The sequence below is a fragment of the Triticum aestivum genome, chromosome 7D (genome assembly GCF_018294505.1).
Source record: "Triticum aestivum cultivar Chinese Spring chromosome 7D, IWGSC CS RefSeq v2.1, whole genome shotgun sequence".
NCBI classification, from domain to species: domain Eukaryota; kingdom Viridiplantae; phylum Streptophyta; class Magnoliopsida; order Poales; family Poaceae; genus Triticum; species Triticum aestivum.
The window spans coordinates 38,308,821-38,320,484 of NC_057814.1; the positions used below are offsets into that span (position 1 = coordinate 38,308,821).

Consider the following 11,664-nt stretch of genomic DNA (forward strand, 5'->3'; position numbering starts at 1 on the left):
TTTTTTCTCAAATTCTCTAACACTTGTTTGGGAAAAGTGAAAATTTTTGTCTACGTAATTTTGTTCAATTTTCAGAATATTTAAGAAAACATAAATATTCGAAACTGAAAACTACGAACAAATTTTTTTTAAAAGGAAACATTTGTCAATTTCGTTTGAACATATTTGAGAAGCACAATCATTTTTGAAAAATTGCGATTTTTAAAAAAGTTCGTGTTTTCCAAAACTGTTAAAAACTTGATAAAAGTTTGCATTTAAACATGTTCAGGAAATTCTGAACAATTTTTGAACATTTTCTAAAGTTTCTCAAGAAAATAAAAAGAAATTGATAGAAAAAGTGCTTTTTGAGAAGAAAAATATATTAGTATCGTGAAGATACCATAAAAGTAAAAGGTAACCCTGAAATAAACTCGCAAAGATAAAAATTTAAACAAAAGAAACATAATAACCAGTCTGGAACTTTCAACCTTCTAGGAGTAGAAGGTTCCCAGTCGTGTATGTACAAATGTGTCAAATATAATTAGGCCGAACAAACAGCCCAGCGAGCGAGTGGGCAAGTGAGAGCGTGCCTAGCAATCGCAGGGCGAGATTAATGGGCAACCCATATGAGTGGGGTGTGAGCGCTTGTTGCCCCCGATGATGGATGCCAAGTGAGCGAGCTAAAGGGGAGGTCCTGAGACGGCGGGAATCCTATTCTGGGCGTAGGTTCTGAGATAGCCAGCAAATGCGTATCGCTATGTACATATATTGGGGCAGCCCAAGTGGACTTTTTGGGAAGGTTCTAGAATCCCTGACAATTTTTTCTGTGTGTGTTCTTCTGTCGGTTATTTAATTTCATTTTTCATTTATATTTTTTCCTAATTTTTGAATTTCATAGAATAAGAAAGTAATAAATAAGTAAATGAAATTTCTGAACAGTGAACATTTTTCAATTAATTAATATTTTTTAATTCATGGAATTTTTTAAATGGTGTACATTTTCTAAATTCATGAATATATTTTAGACCACCAAAGATGTTTTGAATTTGCAAAAAAAAAAGAATTCACGTAAATATTTCAAATATGCAATTTTCTTGAAATTTGCGTATTTTTAGATTTATGAACACTTTTAAAGTCTTTGGAATTGTTTTGGTACTTAAGCGAATGGAAAATAGAAAACCAAACATATATTTTTTTTGCATGAATTATACATTTTTCTAGGGTAACATGAGTTGTACATTTTTTGAGACAACCTCGCGAAGCTTTTATTAATTCGTCACAATGTTTACAGAGATGGATGGAAGATCTTTAGGATGTCCTAACCAAACACGGCAACCGTCCCCGAGAAAAAGAGCATGCTTCGCTAAATTGTGAGCTTCACAGTTTGAGCTCCTAAATTCATGACTAAAATTACGAAATTCAAAAGCCGCAGAATGGTCTACTATTTCATGTATGATCGCTTCATAGCCTGCCACATTATCCCTCTTCATGTCTTCAACCACCACTTTGCAGTCCGATGCCACATGGATTCGCCGCAAATATAGAGCGCCAAGGCTTCCCTTATGGCGAGTGCTTCGAGGGTTTGTGAATCCTCTATTTGCCTGAAAAATAGTGTCGAAGCTCCCATGAAAACCACGCCCTGATCTCTGAAAATTGCCCCAACTGCACCATAGCCGTGACGAGATACAGAAGCATCCACGTTCACTTTTGCAACACACGCCTGAGGCCTTAACCAGGGCCGGTCCTGAGATTTCGGGGGCCCGGAGAGAAACTAAATCCCAAGGCCCTTAGCATAAACATAGAAAAAAAACAGAAGGAAATATGTTGAATTTTCAGCCAAAGGAAATAATACTAGTAGTTTTTTTCGGAAAGGTGTGGCTACACTCGGATGTAGTACACCCAATTTTTGAAAAAACTGACGAAACATTTATTAAACATGATCCAGAAGTTACGATTTTCTGCGATATCAAACATGAACAAATGTTTTAGGGACTTTCTAAATTTCATCCATAAATAATATTCGAGGATGTCTCACCAAAAGTAACAAAATCACAGGTCAATGTTTTCTGCATTTCTTAGTACACGCTTTTGTCGTTTTTGTAGAGAGCTCATCAAATGTTATTTGTGGATTAAACTTTGCAACAACCTAAAACATTTTATCATGTTTCATGTCGCAAAATTTCAGAATTTTTGTATCAAGTTTGATGTTGACTTTTTGGTTTTTGTAAACACGGGAGTAGTACACTTGAGAGTAGAACTCTTTGTTTTTCCCTCTTATAATTCTCCTTTTTACTAATATATCCAGTAAAGATTAACCAAAATTTTGGATCACAATCTAAAAATTTGTACACCGTCGAGACTAGCAGACAATTTAATGGCCCATGATCACAACTATCAGCGTGTCACCGTAATAAAAAGTTGATAACCCCAATAATACCTATGTATAAATAAACAGTATCTAATAAATCAATTCAGCTAGTTGCAATAGTGAAGCAGCGTTGTTGATAATCATTTATAATATTTAATCAATCATCACGGTAAAATCTCATAGCCCATAGACTACAATGTATAAATAAAGATCAGAGAAATACCTACTCTTCTTTGTAACTTGTACGCAATCTCATATCTCGGAGAGTAAGAGTGGTCGCATGAAAGCGACATGTTTATCTCCGGCAGTTTGGTATCCGGCTCAGGCCTACCCTGACTAGAATTCTATGAGACCAGGTCTCACAGGTTAGCAGGTGAGATCCGCTCTGATGGATGATTCATGGCATTCACAAATCACAAAGTATCTACCCCACCCTTCACTTGAAATCAGGGAGGAAGATTAGATGCTTTGTGATTTGTAAATGCCACGTGTCATCCATCAGGGCGGGTCTCACCTGCTAAATATGAGACCTGGTCTTATATAATCCCCCCTAACTCTAAGCGGCGGCGCCACGCATGCACATGAGATGAATATCAATGACCATGCAAAGGCGATCCATCCTCTCATTTTGGGTGTCTGTTCGCCTGCGTGCAACTTGGTTGTACCGTAGTACTATTGTGGATTAAGGAAGTTAATCAGGAGCGATTTTTTCACGCCTACCCCTAATTAATCGCATACAATAACTGCTACGTTTGTCAAATCGTGCCCTCACTGGTAAAGGAAGGAAATTAGGAATAACGGGCACCCCTAAAATAGAGATAGTAGATTAAGGACCGAAATCATGGATAAAGAAGAAAATCGGACCAAAAAGACAAGGGCACTGATAGGCGCCGGCGCACCGGCTAAACTTTCGGCCGGTCAATGTGCGGCCATCCGATTTAACTACGTGTAGCCGTCGGATCACGGCCCCGAATCGTTTTTTTCTATAAAATAATCGCATCCAACAAAAAGCAGAGGGGAACACGAAAAAGCAGTGGCCGCCGCCAACACTCGCCATGGATGACCCAGGCAACAACCCTCGAAGCACCGCCGCCGCAGGTCCCTCGCCGCCGGTCGCCACCCTCGCCACCGGTCACCGCCCTCGCCGCCGGTCGCCACCCTCGCCACCGGTCACCGCCCTCGCCGTCGGTCGCCGCCCTCCCCGCTGGTCGCCGCATGCGTTTCTCGTCGGCACGCATGCAACAGAGTGCACGGGCACCCTGCTGTTGCAACTCCGGTAGAGATGACCGCAGCTCGGGTGGCGACGGGCGCCGCAACACCCGTCGTCGAGCTTGTGTTGTACCTCGCCCTCGATTTATTGGACGCAGCAAAAATTGCTGCCTGTCGTAGCAAAACAGCATGATGGTTCCAGCAAAAATAAAAAAATGTTGGTAGCAAAATTGGGAAATTTGGGCGTTCCAACAAACCAAGAAATGGTGGTAGCGAAAATTGGGTATTGTTCCAGCAAATAAAAACACAAGTGGTAGCAAACATGCAAAACTGAGCCTTGGTTCCAGCAAAATCAAAAAGGGGATGGTAGCAAAAATTGACACTGGTTATAGCAAACCACAAAACGGTGGTAGCAAAAAATGCAAAAAATGGTGCATTGGCTCCAGCACCGGGAATGCTGGTTCCAGCTTCCGGTGATGCCCGCTGTAGCACCACGAATGCCGGTTGCAGCATCTCGCCCCCCATTGTCGCCAGTAGAGCCCCCCCCCCCCCCCCCCTCCAATATCTACTCTCGCCGTCCCGGTCGCTCGTCGGTCGTTGCTATGGTGGTTGCAACACCGGATGCGCCTTCATGTTGCTTCAACCATCGCCGCTCACCCTTGATCCAGCGAAAAATAACGAAGATTCCAGCAAATATCATGTCAGCAACAACTCAACCTTGAAGCTCCCCAAAACGCTGGTGGTCTCATGAAGCAAAACCAAACACTAATTCTAGCAAAAGAAAACTGCGGTTCCAGCAAAAACAACATGAGCAACTAGGAACTCCAGTGAACATTTCGAGCAAAAATTTACTCGGGTTCCAGCAAAAAAAGCTCCGCTTCCAGCAAAACTCACATCATAGGAAAAGAACCGACCTTGCAGCTCCCAAAAACGCCGGTTGCAGCTCCGGCGTGCACGGATGCAACTCCGCCGTCGAAGGGCGCAACTGATTGCAACACCAAAAAGGTTGTCCGCCTTGTTGCCGGCGGTGGCAGCACAACACTAACTCCGGCGCGAGGAAGCAGATTTGTGCGGCCGCACTGGCAGCTCGGAGTAGTCAACGCCGTGCGCCGCTGTGGCTGGCTGACCACAAATCCGGGGAGACACTCGCATCGGTGAGAAACAAATGGTTTGCAGTGGGGGACAGGAGTTGTGTGCCGCGCCGGCGAGGATGCGGATAAAGATAAGAACTAGCACAGATGTGTTCTGGGGGCAGAAGAAAAAGGGGTGGAGGAGAGCGCATCCCACGCGCGACTGAATAGATAAGGTAGCTAAAGCGGTGTGTGGGTCCAACAAAGTGCGTTGTGCTGCGCGAGTGAGACCGGCGCAATGATTCGGCCGGTGCGCTGGTTTTAAACGTTTCCCAAAAGACAATCATGGACAGTACGTAAATACTTCAGCATTTTGTGGGCCCTCTGGCTCTGGCACCAAGGCCCGGGCGGCTTGGCCTTCCACGGACTAGATGTTTTATTTTTATCTTTCTGCACGTGTTTTCGACTTTTTAGATAGTTCCTTTCTGCGGTATTTTCAGCTTTTCGGTTTTTCACCGATCTTTCTTAGCTTTTGGAGGCACAGTTTTTCTTTCGTGAGAGGTACAGATTTGCTTCCGCGAGAGCCACGGTCGTGCCTCTCCAAAACGACATTTGGAAAGGAAAAAAAAGTGCTCCCGTTGTGAATTTTTAGTGAAAAATAAGTTCGTCAAAACCTATCAAAATGGGATCTAGTTTTGAAAATCTCAACGCGAGGAGTCCAACGGTGAAAACTGTTCGAGATTTGGACGCACGGTTTATGAGATAAAACATGTCGAATAAATGGATCTACGAAAAAGGGAAACTTCCCGGTTGCGACAAGTGCTGCACATGTAGCGTGCCACTTGTCGCAACCGGGGAGTTGGAAGTGATCTTTGGAGTACTCCTCGATTAGTAATTTCGCCTTTTTTCGGCATGCATATTATTACCTAAAGAGTGGGTTGATTTTAGTTTGCACATTATTACAAAAAGATTGGCCCTCGGAGAGGCGGGCTTGGGCCCCGGCTCAAAAGGGCACATTGCCTGGTCATTGGCGTTGTTCTTCGCTTACTGCAAGCAGTAACAGAGCATCGCTCATATTGGACCAGCCCATGAGCTGCAACCTTTCATGTTGTGTCATTTTGCTATCAACAATTACCGACTTAACGCATCAAATCATCAATATCATTAGATGCATCAAGGAATTAATTTTCATATTGCACATTATTAAATATTGTACTACCTCTGATCCAAAACAAGTGTGGTGGCTTTAGTTCAAAATTGAGCTGAAGCAGAATTAAAGCCACAACACTTTTTTGGATCAGAGGGAGTAGTTTTTTAATACGAATTTGTTGAAACTTTTTGAAGTATGATTTAGGATCAATCTTATATGTGGAGTAACAAGAAACAAAGGGACTACATAAATTTTAGGCTTTACAAGTCAAGAAAAGAAAATACTCAGTTGTGATGATATTAATAGGATCAAAGATCAACCTTTTTTTGCGAACAATCTGTGGTTGGGTGTTTATGAGGATAGTGGTAATCACAGACCACTAGGGTTCAAGTCCTAAACTTGAAACCGGTGTTCGCATTTTCCTAAAGGTGCTACAGGGGTAGGGTGTGTGTGCATGCGTTCCTAGAGGTGAGTGTATATGTGTATATATGAGCGTACGCGTCTCTACCATGTTAAAAAAAGATCAACCTTTCTTTTTTCAGCCAAAAGATCAAACTTTAATATGATGTCACTTGTCGGCAAGATTATAATCTGTAGTAACTTTTTATTTAAGAGTTGGGACATGATGAGATAAATGGTCCAAGAGTAGAAGATACGATCGCCATCGCTACCGGTTGGTAGAGAACGAAATAAACTGGGAGCAGCCCAACGAAGGGAAGCGATAAAACTAACGATCATGGGATTCACGGGCCTCCATAGTTCTGCTTGGTTGGACTACTTCAGCTTATGGTTTTTTTCCTTCCTTTTCATTCTCTATTAGTTCTTCTTCTCTGTATTGGACCCAAGAGTGACTGGCTGTGTTGTCGTTGAATACATGACCGCTCCACGCGTAGACTATAAGAAGATGAAATCCCCATTGCAGAGGAGCAAGAGGTAGCCTTCGTCAAGCGCTAACACCACACCATGCCACAAGACAAGTCGCAGCAAGTGCTCCTGCCAGGAAGATCTACAAGCATCATCGCCGCAGCCAAGAGCATGTAATATTTCAGACCTTCTAGCTTCTGTTATCATGGATGCCAAAGAACAACACCATACTTGATGGTCCTGCGTTGGAGAGTGAGTGGTATTTTTAGGCCTGTAATAAACAATGCCTTTTCCATTTGCGTTGTCTTACATTGAACATATTGCCCCCCTTAGATAATTCGTGGAGGGGCGAGCCCGATCAAATTGGGACTGGTTTTTGTTTATGTTCTACATTGAACTGATAGTCGTGCCTGCGATGTTTTCTTTCTCCCCCCGCGATCATCGTCTCCATGGGTTTATGCTATGCTGCGCCCTTGTAGTTTGCAGTTTGCTCGTCCTCACTTTCTCCCATACAGACTGCTTTGATGCCTAGTATCATCAGTTCAATAAAAATATAATATTTGCCATCAACTTGTTGTGTTCCTTTTAACTTGGCTATAACTATTTCCGCAACTGTCACGTGAATTATTAGTGTGGTTTTGTTGCTCTCCACTCGTTCTTTCAAGCTATCGCGTGAAATATATAACATGTTAGAGATCAGTGTGGTTATAGCTATTCCCAGCTTTCACATGAAACATCTTACAAAGTGGTGATGATATTTGGTAGCAATGGCGTACGAAGGATGTTGCTTCATGGTTGATTCATGCATCCTCTTGCCTGATCTCTATAGTTGCTGCACCGTCACCCAACATATGTGGACGGCATGAAGGTGATCTCTTCATCCTGTTGTGTGGTTGGCTCCCCTGCGCTATATGCTGTTGATGCCGGATGGACACCCGGTATGGCTAACGAGTGTTCTGAGGTTTCACAAACTCTTGTGGCTAGAGAAACAGAAGCAAGATAGCCTATCCATATTGTCATCATGTTCCACGTGCTCCCTTCCCCAGGTTGGGATGTGTGCGTCCCAGGTCAAAAAGTAAGAGGTGACCATATTGCTGTAGGACATGGTTTTCAATTTTAGTTTCAACAAAATTTCAGCACCAACTGAAATCACTGAAATTCAGTTATTTCAGTTTGCATTTCAGCCAAAATGCCGAAATATTCATTTGAATTTAATTAAATATTTGAAATTTTCAAAAGATATTTCAAAAAATAATTGATTTCCTGTGTACTACTGAATTTGCTGAAATATTTTGACCGAAACGTAATATTTCAGTGTCTGCTGAAATTAATGAAATTCAGTGAAATCTCACTGAAAGTGAAAACCATGTTGTAGGACATGTGGCGGAAGTCTTTTCCCATCTTAGAACAACTAGCAAAAGTGCCCGTGCGTTGCAACGATTAAATAAATTTGACATTTTACCTGCCATGATGGACTACTGAGGTGTAGATCCCAATCCTTCTTCTTCTGCGTCAGTTTATCTCTCCTTTGATGCGGAACTGTTGGATTGTGAATACTGCAATTGCAAATGCTACCACAAATTAAACACGTCAAGTTAGAATTTCCTTTAGCTTCTAACACATTTTCATCATAACCTTACTAATTATAAAGTAAAATTCTAGGTGATGACCACGTGAAAAACGAAAAGAACTTACACACACACACACACACACACACACACACACACACACACACACACACACACACACAACAAAGAGCTCTTGCTGAAAATATATCACATATCATCTTTGAACCAGTGAAAATCACTAAGGGATTTCAAACAAACACTGGTTACATCACTTGATATATTTTAGAAGCGGAATCTCCAGAGAATTGCCAAAGTAACTCAAATTTAGAGTTGTCTCAGTCGTCTTGCTTGGTGCAACAAGGATAAACATTTATAAATTTCCCACGGGACGGACCACAAAGTTGTACTATGGTCCTTAATTATATGTAAAAATATAAGAGAAGGTAATTGCCAATTAACCGCTAGTTTCTTACTTAATTTACTTTATTGTCATTATCGGGTGGTCGCCGCGGCGGACCCTTTGAGGCGGAGGCGGTGTCTCATGTGGGGAGGCCGGGGGCGGCAGTCAGGGCGGCGCCCCTGCTGCGCGGCGGCGATGGGAGCCTTCATGGTCGGCGGTGTGGTGGTTGCGTTCGCGTGGGTGGCTCTGATGGCTGCGGCTCTGGCGTCCTGTCCAGTTCTGTTTCGGTATGGCCTTGGCCGGCCGGTGGGGTGAGGAGGACCGGTGAGGGGCGGCTGGAGGCTCCCTGCCGGCGTGCCGACGGCAGCCCCCGTCTCCACGACGATGCTCCGTTCGGTTCCAGCCAGCTGCCAGTTTGGGGGGACGCGACTTCCGGTGAAAATCGCGCCGACTTCGGTCATGGCTTTGGTTGGACGGGACAAGCATAAGAGTGGTGTCTCATCCACCGCCAGGTCGATGGCGGATCCCGGTGGTATGGCGCTGCGGAAGTTCGGCGATGGTACGAGTGGACGGATACGTGCAACATGGTGGAGTTGTCTGGCGTCATGGTGGCGTCGACGGCAGGCTAGGCAAGGTTGATGGGTCAGTTACTGCTCTGGAGATGGACCGTTGGAAGATGGTGGCGGCAACCTCTGAGAGTGCGTCGATCCGGTATGGGACCCAGTCCCGTTGTGTGGCTGGGCTGGGGCATCCGCCGTTAGATGTTAGGGTTTGGTGCAATGTCCTTCTGGTATTACGCCCGGATATTCGACACACCTTCATCAATGGGATAGGAGTAGCAACATGTGTTATGTAGATGGTGTCTTGATGTATTACTCTGTATGGTCTCTGTGAATAATTAATAAAATGTTCATATCCATCGTCCAGACGCAGAGGCCGGGGTCTATCCTTCTTTAAAAAAAAAATCAAACCATCTATAAGGAGGTGCATTATTTTACCCAAAAGCGTGACATAGTGAGTTATGGGCAAACAACGGGCTCACATGGAGTGCTAGTATAAGCTGCATTCTGGGAATTGTTTCTTACGCGAACAAATGTATTATCTTCAGAAGTTGTTTGAATTGATAAAAATAAAATAGAAAAGGCTATAAACAGCAAAAGGAAAGAAACCTGGGCTTGTTGGGCCTAAGAGCATCTCCAGCTGCGCCCCAGAAAGGCCTTCCCAGGCTATTTTTTCGCGCCGGCGCCGAATAATCGGCCCAGTCGCGCCCCCAGGAGCCCGATTTTCGCCGGCCTGGGCCGAAATCAGCGCCGGCGGACACAGGCCGAACCTGGCGCGCTGGGGACGCTTGGGGGCGCCGGGGCGAGCGGTTTTGGGGCGAAAGAGCCGCGGGCCCGCCGAGTCAGCGACACCGCGCCTTCTCCCAAGTCCTCGGTTTCCCGCGGGAAATCAATGGCAAGGCTGCCGTCAAGCCCTCCCTCTCCCGATGGCCGAGCGTTTCCCCGGAGATGAGGCGGCGGCCAACGGCTTCGGCCGCTGCTCGCTCCGCGAACAGGAGTCTTGGCTCCTGTTCCAGGCGAACATCCCGGCGCCACCGGACATGCGCGCCGGGCCGACGGGGTGGAGGCTCCGCAACGGGGGAGTGCCCATTCCCCCGTTGCCCGACGCCGTGGCGCGCCCCTCCTACTTCGCCGAGGAGGTAGAGGTCGTGCGCGCCTCCCTCACCGACGACCAGCTTGCCCTCCCCCAGTACGCCGCCGACAACCAAGCGGCGTGGACGGCGTACTTCCTGCGCCGGCAGCAGCAGAGGGTGGCATCCACCAACGGCGCGCCGGTGGTGGCCCGCCTGAAGAACAGCGAGGGACGCCACCTGTGGTGGGGTGTCCCCGGCCGCACCCTCGAGGGCGTTCTGACGTACCTCGAGGGCGGCAACGACCCGCCGTTGGCATACCCCACGGCGAGGGCGGCCGCCGCGGCCACGGCTCACCGCCGACGCGACGGGCAATGGTTGCCCAGGAGGTTCGGCGCCTCCTCTTCTTCCTCCTCATCACGCTCTTCTTCGCACTCCTCCGGGTCTCCGGCGCTGCTCGGCGTCAAGGCCGAGCCCGCGGCGGAGACGCCGCTCGGCCGGCGCACTCGCAGCGCCGGCATCGCCATCGACGAGGGCGGCCGGCACGCCTCCTCGTCGGCTCCTCCGCGCTTCGTCAAGCCCAAGACGGAGCCGGGGCTCGCGCCGGTGAAGACGGAGCCGGACCTCCCCGCAGTGAAGACGGAGCACGGCGGCGACGTCGAGCTTGACGACGACGCGGTCCTGGAATGGGCGCGCGCGGACTCCCTGAATATGGCGAGGGAGCGCCAGTGCGCCGCCGGGGCCGCGACGAAGGAGGAGTCGTCGTCATCGAGGACAGCGACGACGACGACGCGCCGCCGCCACCAGTCCGTGTTGGCGATGCCGGTCAGGGGTCCACCAGGGACGGCCGCGTAAAGGAGGAGAAGGCCGACGACGACGACGGCGGCGAGGATGGCGGCGACGACGGCGACTACTCCGCGTTCAGCCAGTTTTTTTTTTAGATTAGATATATTATGTAATAAAAATCCGCGACTATTATGTAATATATGCCAAATTTGCCGAAATTTGCTATATGTTTTCCTTTTTTGAACGCACCTGGGGCGGCCCTGGGGCGGGCGGCTGGGGACCAACTCGTCCCCAGGCCAATTTTTTGCGCCGGCTCACTCTAGGCGGCGATTTTTGACGCTCGTGGGGGGCCAACAGCTGGAGATGCTCTTAGCACAGCCTGACGAACAGAGCCCAAATCGGTTGTAACTGCATGGCGATCACAGACGTCCTCTTCTTCCGTTACTAAAAAAAAAGATTCCCTGTCTCAAAAAAAAAAACTAAAAAAAATGTCCTCTTCTTCCTCACCCAGCTGCGTGCCGAGCACAGCGTTGAATTCAGCCACCTCTGCCGAACTCTTTTTGCTGGAAATCTTTGCGATAGAGACCGCCACCTCATGAAGAGCCCAGCCGACCTTGCAGCAGCCTGATTTGTGCATGGT

General features: G+C 47.0%; 1 protein-coding gene across 1 annotated transcript; it reads right to left on the reverse strand.

Annotated features, from left to right (window-relative positions):
• Positions 1–1,151: 1,151 nt before the first annotated feature.
• LOC123170716 (uncharacterized) lies at positions 1,152–9,069 on the reverse strand. Its single transcript, XM_044588509.1, has 4 exons — positions 8,726–9,069; positions 8,103–8,196; positions 4,471–4,785; positions 1,152–1,580 (listed from the first exon to the last, which is right to left on the reverse strand). Exons 1-4 carry the CDS (start codon positions 9,067–9,069, stop codon positions 1,248–1,250), a joined length of 1,086 nt encoding a protein of 361 aa, XP_044444444.1. The 3' UTR covers positions 1,152–1,247.
• Positions 9,070–11,664: the final 2,595 nt, after the last annotated feature.